Source organism: Dermacentor variabilis, chromosome 2 (assembly GCF_050947875.1).
Source record: "Dermacentor variabilis isolate Ectoservices chromosome 2, ASM5094787v1, whole genome shotgun sequence".
NCBI lineage: Eukaryota > Metazoa > Arthropoda > Arachnida > Ixodida > Ixodidae > Dermacentor > Dermacentor variabilis.
The window spans coordinates 95213983-95226801 of NC_134569.1; the positions used below are offsets into that span (position 1 = coordinate 95213983).

The 12819-nt window shown below is 47.7% G+C and overlaps 2 protein-coding genes across 4 annotated transcripts in view; one reads left to right on the forward strand and one right to left on the reverse strand.

Moving 5' to 3' along the window:
• LOC142572326 (uncharacterized) overlaps positions 1-3330 on the reverse strand; it is an 85238-nt gene extending 81908 nt beyond the window's left edge. The window contains exon 1 of one of the 2 annotated variants that reach the window (XM_075681344.1): positions 2781-3330. In XM_075681344.1, the coding sequence (XP_075537459.1) occupies positions 2781-2884 (104 nt within the window). In that variant the 5' untranslated portion in view covers positions 2885-3330. The remainder of the gene's footprint in view (positions 1-2780) is intronic. The other variant, XM_075681343.1, reaches the window with a different exon arrangement.
• An 817-nt stretch (positions 3331-4147) lies between these two features.
• On the forward strand, positions 4148-9718 carry LOC142572327 (neo-calmodulin-like). 2 transcript variants are annotated; one of them, XM_075681346.1, is made up of 2 exons: positions 4148-4644; positions 9380-9718. In XM_075681346.1, the coding sequence occupies exons 1-2, from the start codon at positions 4498-4500 to the stop codon at positions 9671-9673; spliced, it is 441 nt and encodes a 146-aa protein (XP_075537461.1). In that variant the 5' UTR covers positions 4148-4497; the 3' UTR covers positions 9674-9718. The 2 variants fall into 2 exon arrangements, with proteins under 2 accessions (XP_075537461.1, XP_075537460.1); XM_075681345.1 differs by lacking the exon at positions 4148-4644 and adding an exon at positions 6566-6848.
• Positions 9719-12819: the final 3101 nt, after the last annotated feature.

Sequence of the window (12819 nt, forward strand, 5' to 3'; positions counted from 1 at the left end):
TCACATTTGTACGCGTCTTGTAAGAAAAGGGGTGAACAGCGTGTTTATGTTTGTGTGTGCGTGTTTTTGTGTGTGTATGCGCGTGTTTGCGTGTGTGCGTGTGTGCGTGTGTGCGTGCGTGCGTGAGTGAGTGAGTGAGTGAGTGAGTGAGTGAGTGAGTGAGTGAGTGAGTGAGTGAGTGAGTGAGTGAGTGAGTGAGTGAGTGAGTGAGTGAGTGAGTGAGTGAGTGAGGGCGCCTGTCTGTGTTTTGCAAATGCGCTGGTTTTGTTTCCGTGAAGCACGCAGATACGCATTCCTAATACTCACAATATCACACGTATAGCTTCTTGCGTCCGTTTTAAGCCTACAACAGGACAGCGCGTCTTTGGCTGTCTATTCGCCTCGCAAAAAAAATTTAGGAGAACGCCCGCAAGTACGTCGCACAGAGTAAATCTCAATTATGCGATATGCAGATAATCGCAACTGGGAAGACTTCAGAATAGCGTCCATCGCTCACCTTGGAGCCCGAGGCCCAGAATGACGCAAGAGGTGATTTGAACTTTATTTCACAGGAGGAATAACAGCATGGAGCGTTCGAACTTCTCCATTTCATGTCCTGCTGAGGTCAAATAAGGGGAACTAGTCTGTGTGCGTTTGCTTGAAAGATTCCATTTAATTTCGTTAGAAGCTTTAGCAAAGAAGGGAGAAGACAAAAGAAAATGGAAGTGACAAGTCTAGCGGCTGCTTCGCCCACCATTATTCAATGCGATTAAAGCGCAAATGCACGGGACGAAAGAAAGAACACGTATACACAGTTGAGGTTGGGAAACTCGAGGTTAGCCTGCTTTACCCAGTGTATCTATGCGTGGATAAATAATGGGTGGTTGGGAGAGCAGATGGATGGGTGCGCGGAGTTTTACAGGTGTATAATAATGAGCAAGCTTTGCAGCGAAGGCAGGAGAGATGTTGCTGCCAAGTGAATGCGGAAACCTGGCGAAAGTGTGCACTGGGGGACGAATGAACGAGCATGCCAGCGGTGACAGGAATGGGAAACATGTACATTGAATCACGCGAGGATCATTGATTATCCTTCATTTAACGCCGGTTTTGCACTACCCTAGGAGACGGCCGAAGTTTGGCCCGATAATAAAAATAAATACGAAAATCCCGACAAATGGTAAAAATTACAATGAACATTGAACCACACGAGGCCAATAAACAACAATGAACCAAGTTTATCAGTGACGTAAAAGAAAGAAATACAGAACCACTGTTTGATAAACACTTTTGAAAACAACGGTGTGTCTCAGAATCTGAGCTTTCGGCGATCACCACTTATGCGACCTAAGTAGTGAAACTTGCAGCGCTATCTATTGTAGCCTAACGAATGTCGGGATCATATGTCAGAACATTAACTTAAATTTCCATTTTGTCATTTTCTTACTCGCAACGAAAAACGTTGCGCTTAAAATTGATCAGCATATTAGGAATCATCATATCCCATCTTCATTACATGCCGCAGTCGACGCCCCTATCATGCGTGTTCTGTAAAGCGAAAATTTCTTTGCCAGCGAAGTCTCAGCTTGCCTCAGAAATGCTTTGTTTTTTAGTAAAAAACAATGTAGCCGTGATTTTTAAAATGCATATTGGCGTTTTAAGATTGTCTGTACGGGCAACGAGTTATCAGTCGGTATCTTAACTATAGAACATTATATCCCTACAATTCGGGACGTCACCATCTAATTCAAATATTTAAAATTCGAAATGATTTCACATATGCTGGCGAGGCCGAATTAACGGGAATCTTCTATGTATTCAGCTTACTTTTTAATTGTCAATGGCAACTCACGTGCGAGGCTCGCAGTTTCTAAGTGAACAAACATAGACATGTTGACACAGCCACGAACTGCCGAGTTTGTGGTTCGCGCTCCAACACCAGCTGGCCGCACTCTCGCAAGGCGAAATACCCGTCAGCGTCATTAGCGAAAACAATAGCGTTACCGACAACACTGACCGAGGGGCCCATGCTCCATCAAAACGTAAAGCCGGCGAGTATAAGCGGCTTCATATTGAGACTATATGCCGCATTGTTTAAAGATTCATGTAGACATGCGCATAACTCACGCTCCTTATGACTAAGCGGGCGAAAACTGCGTGCTTATGACGCTCTTTTTGCTAAAAGAATCGTTGTTCTTCTTTGCTGCAACTATATCGCGCTGTCCCACTTGAAATTTGATGTGAAAGACAGAGCGTGGCGTCCTTGCTTCCATCTTAGCATACTTATGACTGGTTGCAATTAGAACTACAGCACAAAACTGGGAAAATGGCTTCCGATTGAGCCTTGTTTCTTCAAGACAGAAAATAAAGTGTAATTTTCTTCGGCTTCAGCGTAACAGCACAAGTTAATACAGAAGTTACGCACCCGATGAAGGTAGTCAGGGTACGTTACGATTGTATACGAAGTTGAAAGAACATAATGATCCAAGCGCTATGCCAACAGTAGCGCAAGCTACCTTGAAGATCTTGGCAGGAAATTAGAGGCTAACAACATTTCTTAATATTTTTTTTGCTGGAAAGAAAAAAGAATTGAAAGGGAAGAAAGAAAGCATCAATGAATACCAAAGCTAGCTTTTAATGGAACGGAGCTTGGGTGAAAGATTTATCTATTCCTCGCAACGCTCAGCGCCACATTAGTTGATCTCGAAGGAGAGAAAAAAAAAAAGTCGCAAGTTGTGCACATCCTGGCCACGTGCCTCCATCTGCTTTTCCGTGACCCTTAGCATTATTGACGGCCTACGTACCCTCGCAGCTGGCGCGCTGTGCCTCGGCCGATGATGCTGGCGGAACTTCGCGCCAGAAGCGCCAGCAGCAGGAGCGGGACGAGTCCAGGCCGTACGGGGCCCATTGCGTTCTCAGCCTAGACTGGCCACATCGTCGAAAGCGGGAACGGACGGCGACCGTCCGGTCGCAATCGCGCGCGCACCGCTGACCAAGGGTGTTCTTGGGCGACGCCGGTGTCGGGTGTCCCTGAGCTCGCCCGCGAATGTACGGCCTGCAACGACGGCAGCTGCGCGTGCGAGCTCTCTCGAACGCCGGGCAGGGCGCGTGACGAGGATGATCGAGAGTGTGATGCGAGACACTTTTGACGCTTTCGCTCGATTTATGTCGAACCAATTCGGTGTTAGAAAGCGTTGAGCGTGGTCGTTGCATACGTTACCTGCGGGAAAAGAAGGATGAGCAAAAGCATAAGGAAAAGACAGATGAAAAGAATGAAGAAAGATGGACAGAAAGAGAAAGGAAGCGGATGAACGGATGAAACGGGATACGTTTCTCTCTATCATTCACACCTCGAAAGCCAATGTACTCTCAGCCTTGCAGCAGTCGGGTTGACCGAGGTGTGGAGTGTTTGCCCCTTTTACTTTTCCAAAGCAAAAGCTGCTCCTCTTTTCTCTTTCAGCGAGAGAGAGAGATCGAGGAACGGAAACAAGTGTGGATATACAGTGGAGTATAAGTTAGTGAAGCTGAAATTAAATACATGGCGATGAAAGAAATAAAACTAGTTCGTTTCGTCAGCAAAGCTGTAATCAAAATGTCTTATGCAACATTCATTTGTGTTTTGCGCAATTCTGACTTATGTAGGACCTAAGGTCTCGAAGCAACCCCTGGAGTGGCTGTAGCGTACGGTCCTGGCTTAATTTTGACTACCTGGTGTTGTTTAATGTACATCAAAATAAATTACAACACAAATGTCTATTCATTCCGCGTTCTCAGTAGTGTGACAGCTTGTTACGTAAACTCGTAGTCGAAAGCATAGAAGCCGTTGTGTGAGTGACAAGGTCTGTCGTAGAGCATTATTGCATGGCTTTCGTGCATTATCTGGCGCTCAGAGGTTCAGGAAAATGTCGCCTCTCTTGCATAAGAAAGGATTTCGTGCAAAGAAACTTCCAATGGGGTCTTCTTACGGAACTCTACGCCCAGACCTATCACCAGCGTACATGTTTTGAAACTTTTGATTCACTGTATAGGCGTATGCTCCTGGTGCTTTAGTATGACATCATGGTCTTTTTGTCAACAGCATTCGTTGGAACACCTGCATGTTTGCGCACTACAGGCACAGTCCTGTCGCCAAAGTTGCCAAGCATTACGAAAAATGAGGGAAGCAGAAAAAGAAGGCACACTAAAATTTTAAAAGCCAAACTGAGCTGGCAAAAACTAATTGCATTTCCTTTAAATCAATGTACCTAGTCACTTCACGCAAATGTAATCTCGGAGTGCTTGTGTCGACTACGCTGGTGCTGCCTAGATTGCTGGGAACCTTCGCGAAAGTACTTTTTCCAGCCGATCAAAGTACTTCACTTCGCTGTCGGTGGAAATGCGAGATATGTTCCGCACGCTGTGACAACTGTCTTGTGACGATGGTGATGCGAGCTGTCAGACATTAGGATCTGTGTGTGCTCTTTGCGTGTACATAACTTCGTTTCTCTACACTATCCCGTGTAGTTCGTGTTGAGTTTTCGCATGCGCGAATGGTGCACTGGCGTATCCATCGATGTGGAATACAGTGGCACTGTTGGGGGTGGTGATGTTATTTTGCTGCAGGTAGGATTAGTCTGGACCACCTGGACGGACACGCTCTTCCTCACCAACTCTTTCCACATCATTAAGGTGAGTCCACCATGAGTCGATCAATTCAGATTCGCAGAAATTTGAGTACAATGCATGACACCTTCTTGCGGATTATCCACTGTCCTTTCGGCAAAATGATGATGATGATGATGATGATGATGATGACGACAATGATGATGATGATGACGATGATGATGATCTCAGGCACTGTGGCGCATACTCACCGTGGAGGCCCGGCCAAGAATTAGGCAGCGTTAGGGAAATATAGTTAAACTATTTTGAAAACTATATTTTTATGCGGACGCCTGGGTCATGCCCCCTTCTCATGCTGTCCAGAAGCACCTCCCTTTCAGAACAAAACCAGTAGCAGGATCAGGTGAAGTGCGCTATAACGCCCGTTTCGGCGCCCTCAGTGCAACGTGGAGAGGCTGGAGTGTAGGCCAATCCAGTTTTAACTCAGTGCAGGAGGGTGGCTCGCACGCGGATAAGTTCCATTAGAGCCCCTGCTGATGCGGCGGACTTCTAAGCGGAAACAAAGGGGCGACAAATTGTCTTTCCAGGGAGCTCGCTGGAGCTCTCACTGTAGCTATGAGATACCAGCGCTAGGAAACACCACATGAGACAAAGGCGACGCAACACTGTGCTGTCGTGTCTCTTTTGTCTCGTTTGCCGTCTCCTAGCACTGGCATCACACTATGAAAAACCAATGAGCCCGACGCAACGTGTTGGCAGTCTCACTGTCGGCTGCATTTACCAGCGACATAAACATGCGAACGTATTCATTGAATTTTAATCATAATTCTCTCCTTCCTCTCCCTTCATTGTTTTATTGTTTTTGTGATTTCCTTAAGCAACGGAGCGACAAACCACAGAGCTTCTTTGGAGGCATTTCACCAGGTAGTTACCGATTACCAGCTTCGAATCCAAGGGGTGTGACGGCGTTCAGGGCGGGCGCATTAGTCCGTCTACGAAGGAGGCCAGGACTAACGGTACTCTTTGCATCGTCCGAAGAGAACAGGAGGTTGATCCGTCGGAGAAGACATGGAGCTTGTTGGGGTAGATTTAATTCAAGTTCTTTAGCACAAATGAATGAGCCTCAGAAGAAGGGGTCAATCGTTTATAGCGCCATCCAAAAATGGTAAAGCCGTAAACGACATCCTCGAAGATCCAAGGTGAACCAGCTCATCGCCTTCGTTTCGGAATTAGCTCAAGTGTACTAGTTCATCATCGATTCTATAATTTCTATACTTTTCTCTCTTTCCCTTTCGTTCCAGTGTAGTGTGGCGGGCCAGAAGTACGGTAACTACAAGATGCTCGTTCCTTCGGGCAACTTTTTCGCCTTTCCATGCTCTCTTCCTCCCACTGGATAGATAGATAGAATAAACTTTATTGTCCAAAGGATAAGGTGATCTACCCACCCCCCGACACGCAGGTCAGGGGGCGAGTGCCGCCGCCTCAGATGCAGGCTGGGAGGTCTTGGGCCCCAGCAGCCTCTTCAGCCAGTTGGACGAGCCGGAGATGGAGCTCAGAGTCCGAGCTGCGCAGCAGGGTCTCCCAGTTGTCTCTACTACCTATTTTGTGCGTTCCCCCGGGAGAGTACGGACATTCCCATATTATGTGGTCGAGGGTCCCTCTCGCCCCACAAAGATTACATTTATCGCTCCTGGCCTCGGGGAACATGTGGTTCGCCATAACCGGGTGCGGATACGTATAAGTTTGTAGTCGTCTCCACGCGACTGCTTGTCTGTTGTTTAATTTTGGGTCTGGCGGGGATACCAGTCTACGAGCCAATCTATAATGTTGCGTGATCTCCCCATATTTTAGCATGTGCTCTCCGCTCCCTCGGTCATCGAGGGGCCCCGTAAACCGCCATGACAAAGAAGGAACCGACGAAGAAGAAACTGCAATGAAAAGGGGCTCGCGCTTTTCGCGCCAGCTCCGCGCTCGCCGGACACGTGCGACTGCGAAGGCCGAGCACAAGTGCGTAGCGTCGCCTTGAAGCAAGTACCCTGCGCCAGGACCGCATGGACGACGTACAGAAGCGAGCGCCGTCGGCCCGTTCGGACGCCTCGTCCAGGGCGTCTCAGCAACCGGAGCGGCCCGCGCTGAGCGATGAGCAGATCAGCGAGTTCCGCGAGGCTTTCACGCTGTACGACAAGGACGGGAGCGGCTGCATAAGGGCGTCCGACCTGGGCACCGTCATGCGGTCCCTGGGCTATCACCCGACTGAGGCGCAGGTCGCGGTAAGCGAATGCCTCGGTGGCCGCGCTCGCTTCTCGACAGCTGTGCCAGAGGGGACAAGTCATGGCAGCATGCATGTTGGGGCGGCAGAGCAGCAAAACGAGGCAACAGTTCGTTCGATGTTCTGACACGTCATTTGTACTGCAGAGGCTCCTTGTCCTTCCGAGTCCGGTTTAGCTCGCTCTGCGTCTTATTGGGATGTCAGGCACGCGCTCATACCCGTCGTTGTTCCGTGGTCATTCACCCGCTTCTCTGCAGTATTCCGAAGTTTTAACCATAGTTTGACCGTCGCCTTGCCGTCTTACACCAGAACTACAATTATGAGTTGTATAAGAATTTCCGAAATCACCATTCAAGATGTAAGGACTTATGGTCCGATGAACCATGCGCGCTGTTTTAGACGTACTTTTGATATCGATTTTGCGAATGAAAGCGCGTTGTCTTTTCTTTGCAAGTCACTTTGGTAACAGTACGAGCAATAGAGTGCTTTTGGGCGCTCAAGCAATCATAACGTTAATTAGTTGTTAACTTCGTTTAGAATAGGGAGTGTTTCAGAATAAAACGATGAGTGATGCTCTATCGTAGAAAAGACAAGTGCGCAGGCACTTGAAGATTTGCGCTTGTGAAGTCGAGGCTTTTAGAGGGCGCATGGGCAGCGTTATCACACTGTATATATCAGTGATTGGTCGACAGTGACAGGCGTCAGTGAGCACCTCTCCCTTAGAAGAATGTGGCACACTCCATGACATCTTGTTGAGTTTACTCTGGCGAAGAGGTCTGCTGTCGCGCTAGCACTAGAAGTGATTAGCGCTCCATACGCTCATCTTTGTGTTGGCTGTAATATGCCCGGCCTGCTGGTCACCTCTCTGGTGTACTTAGCCTTTGGTCGAGTGTATAGAAGCTGTACGTGTCGCGGACCTTGCGGTTCACGTATGTCGGGGCCATCAACACGTGCACTTTAGTTTCTTTGGTTGTTACTACCATGTGAAGCAAACAGAGAATGAAGCAAAAGAAAGCATACTGGAAACAAACTTTTGTATGTAAATAAAATGTAGAAGTAATGAGAAAAAGAGCCATGAAAATGGATGTTTGTTTTTTTCTCTCAGACTATACAGAAATTTTTAAAAAGTTGCTTGTGGCAGATAGCACAGTTCAATTTCTTGAAACAAATTACTCAATAAGGCGGACATTACGAGCACGAAAAACTAAAATGCATAATCTACTAATTAAAAAATACTAATTAGGATTTAAACTATGTTACGGCACATATTACAATTTGAGAATTGTACCCGGTGAGTACGCACGGCGAAAAAGCACAAAAATAAATGGGGCGCCACTATATCCAGTAGCGCGCTTTGGGAATGAATATATTGAAACTGGCGTCCATCACACGTAGAATTCGTTCAATGTAGATACGCCTTGGAAGCTGACCAGCTACAATTCGTAAATTGCAGTACATGCCGTAAAGTAATTAATTGAAAGCTTAGTCTATAGGTAAATTTTGTTAATTACTGAATTAAGCATTTCGATATCTCGTGGAAGTAAGGACCACCTTTTTGAGTATCCAGTTAAAAAAAAAACTCGAATTGTTTTATCGTCCACAGACGACATTTAGAAATTCTGCAGTCTATATAAGAAGAAAGAAAGCATGAGCGACTCTCCTCTGTGAGGCGGATGGCCAGCGAAGCTGTTTGACACACGCCACAGAAATGACACAGAATTTTGAACATAGGTTGGAACACATGTATTGTCTTGATCGGTGGTCGTCGTGACTAAATGTGCGCATACACATTGATTTGTATACACTTGCGCGGAGGACTCTGTATATATATATATATATATATAGTTTAGGAAACGAAGGAGCACTTACGAAAATTGCATCTTTTAATGTTTTAACGTATCGGCCGTGGCGCGGCCTTCGTCAGGTTCATTCTGACGAAGGCCGTGCCATGGCCGATACGTTAAAACATTAAAAGATGCAATTTTCGTAAGTGTGCTCCTTCGTTTCTTCAACTACCTGTGCGCCGGACCTACAGAACATTTCCTTGAATTATATATATGTTTCTCTGCATTACGAGAGCGATGGGCCATTGCATTTTTTGCTTGCTTAGCGGGCATGAGCCATTGCTGATGGGGATAGTTTTTGTTGAGGCAGAGCAGAAATGCACGAAAGCCTAGCTATAAACGGCTTCACTGTAAAAAAAACAACAAAAACAAAAACAAAACACAACAAAGCACCCTATATAACAAAAAAAGATCGAGTCCCTTTGGACCCCTGATTTCCCTAACTCATTCCTTTCTTTGGCTTATATATTATAAAAAGAAAAATGGTGGGGGGCTAGCGCCGCAGAGTCTGTCAAGCCCAGCCCCTGTAGAAACAAGAGTACAACCGCAGCGTATGTTGAAAGCAGAAAAAACATTGCACAGACTGCTTTCGCGCTGTGGAGGAGACATTTTTGTCGACAATTGTCTGCACCGTCGCGCGGATTCTGCGAGATGTTATGCTCTTCTGACAATGGCAAGCGGCTTGCAGGAAATAGTGGACTCCAATTCGCGGGAGAACATCGACTTTCCCGAGTTCCTGACCATCATGGCGAAGGAGGAGTTCCGGCTGGACGACGTCGACGAGGAGATCCGCGAGGCGTTCAAGGTGTTCGACCGCAACGGAGACGGCTACGTCAGCGCCGCCGAGCTGCGTCACGTGATGACCACCATGGGCGAGAAGCTGTCGCACGAGGAAGTGGACGAGATGATACGCGAGGCGGACCAGGACGGCGACGGGCGCATCAACTACGACGAGTTCGTGAGCATGGTGACCTCCAAGTGAACGGCCGGGCCGAGGGACTCAATAAACCGTTCTCGTTTCGCGCCCCTTCGTGCAGAAAGCTGATTCGAGAGACTTAGGACACGGTAACTTGAAGAGAAACAATACAAAAAATCTGACTGTGTTTCTTGCCAAATACTTTTCGGTTACACGATACACAGGTACGAAGGGAAGCTTCGGGAGCTCCTGATTTGCGTGCACCGACAGTTATGAGTACAGGTTCTCGTGCCGAGATAATTTTGGGAAGGCTTGTTCAACATTTAGGAGCCACACACCATAGAGAGGCAACGGCTGTCATACCGCGGGCTGCGGGCTGCGGCGACAATGAAAACAAAAAAAAAATACTTGGTAGGTATCGGCAAGTGCGGTTACAACTCTCGCTCCTGCAGTATTTTTTTTTTTTTTGCCTGGGTGTCAGTTTGGGCCTTCGGTTCCTTATTGGACCACGCTATCTGCCCCGCACTTAGCCCCACTCCTAACTTCCAGGCCTAGTTCACGGTTCGGCTAAACATGCGCTCCGCACACAGATGCGAAGTATAGCTGCATGCAATCAGGGTTTCACTGGTACCCGCTTCACATTATACACCACAAGGTGTTCGAACCCACCACCTCCCATCTTCGAAGGAAGCTGGGAATCCAGATAAAGTGATAGCTTTTTGAAGAAGGGGAACGGAACAATATTCTAGCAGTATAAAAGTTAGTGCACTCATTGGAGGAACAAGATTTAGAAAATGCATTAGTGTAGAGTGCAAGCTGCTGCAGTACAACTTTTGCGCTCTGCTGTTGAATGTCACCGCAAGTTGAACACCACAGATTACGCCAACAATAACCTCGCTCTTCGTGAAGGTCCTGTATGTGAACCGAGTATAAAGTTACCTAAGAAATGTTTTTTTTAAGAGCAAGCTAAATTTATTCGGATTACATTAAGTCAGGTGAATTACCTGCCCAAGCAGACATCATTTGCTAGGTAAAAAAAGAAAAACGAAAGCAATTCGTTGAGTAGTTAAACTATTCACGCAACTGTATGGCACACATTGGGAAGTTGAAGGGAATCACAACATAAGTGTAATTCCGGAATCGTAAGCTTGAAGATAGCGATGCAGATAAAAATAACTACCATCAGATTTTATTGGGATAAAAATGAAATAGAACCTGGTGGTGTGTTCGCGTTCTCAGCGCCGTCGGCGCCGCCGTCTTGTCCCAAGATGGACTGCGCAAGAATACGGTTCGCGCGACCGGAATTGTCTCGAGAGACGCCAGAGAGGCGCAGTGCGCTTGGCTGCAAAAACTACAAAGCCGAGGGAATGACACCCACACACGCCACGCTCAATCGGCTCTGCACCCTTGCCAGGGCAGCCTTCTGCCTTCCGCTGCTGGTGTGAGCGCTGTGTACGAAGATTCACGTTGCTGTTGTAGAGCTGTGCGGAAACCACACCATGCTGCGTATACAAGGAGGTTAAAACAAACTTGGGTTCCCACAGCGGTCGGAGCTAACAGACGGTACACTTCAAGGCACAGACGCTGGTGGTTTTTCCTTCCGTCACTTCGTGCTCTATTGAGGCGTGAAGTCTGCAACGGCCGGTGGCGGCTCTCCTCACCTCGTCGATGTTGTGAGACGCCTGCAATAGCTGCCTGGGTGCTGTTTCTACTGCGCCGCAGAGGTTGCATCGCGTACCGTGTCGCACCGACATGTCGCATCCGCGTATTCTAAGAACACCGTTTGAGGAGCTTGAGCTTAACGCCAAACCTTGCAATCGTTTCCAATGCTTCACCCTTCGTGCGAGACTGCCCAGTCTTGTCCGTTATATGCCGCCTTAGTCACGCACGAGGGACAACAAAGAGCGATTCCCGGTTCATACCCTGCTTCCCGGTGCATAGACTCATAATAATGCAACGAAGGCACGTCTTCAACGAAGCCATGTTCTAGCTACGCATTGTCCAACGATTGCCATATTCACAACCTCTGGAATATCCCCTACGTTGGTTAATGAAATTTTGACGAAATCTTTGTTTTACCGTTGTAAATGCCAAATTTACAACTCATAGGTTTGTGAGAACTGCGTTCACATAGAAGGTTCTTTAGTCTGATATATGATGACCCATGAACGCGCCCCGCAACTAGTTTGCGCGAGAGCACGTGAACTTTGTATCGGCGGTTAAAGTTCAGCCGCCAAGCACTGGCTTGGCAAGATCCCTCATCACATCGCCTACAAGATGCGTTGGTGAGGGTTCTCATTCACTGATTGATCATGTTTTAACAAACCTAGACGTTTTGGCCCATTTTGACGGGCGTTGTTAACACTGACCTCACTGATCACTTTCCGATTTTTGCAATCTTCGAAACACGTTTAGCTAACATTGACACCTCTTACTTCACTACAGTACTCGACACAGATAAGTTCATTTCTACCATTAAATTATGGGGTTTTACGTGCTAAAACCACTTTCTGATTATGAGACACGCCGTAGTGGAGGACTCCGGAAATTTCGACCATCTGGGGTTCCTTAACGTGCACCCAAATCTAAGTACACGGGTGTTTTCGCATTTCGCCCCCATCGAAATGCGGCCGCCGTGGCCGGGATTCGATCCCGCGACCTTGTGCTCAGCATCCTAACACCATAGCCACTGAGCAACCATGGCGGGTACATTTCTACCATTAGCTCCACTGACTGGTGGGAGAGAAATAACCTTTATTGTTAGACCAGGCTTCTTGAGCCCATAGGTGGGTGGCCTCCTCAGTCCAGGTAGCCATGGCTCGTTGCCGCCGCCCGAGCCCTGTTCACCAACCGCAGCTGGCTGTCCGGGTCTTGCGTGACCAGCAGAGCCTCCCACTGGTCTTCCAATTCTTCCTATGAATCTGCTTCTTTCTGCATGTTATCGCCTGGTGGTGGTGATGACGGTGGTGCTTCTCGATTATTCCTGCACCCCAGCACCATATGGCGCAAGGTGTTGGGCGTGTCCGGCGGGCAGAACTTGCAGTCTCGCCCGTAGGTGCCCGGATACATGGCGTGCAGCAATGTTCCGTGTGGGTAGGTTCCAGCCTGGAGTCCTCTCCAGGTTACCGCTTGTTCCCTACTCATCGTCTTATGCGCGGGTGGGTAGCGACGCCTCTGCTTCCTGTAGTGCGCCAAGATACCTCAGTACTTCT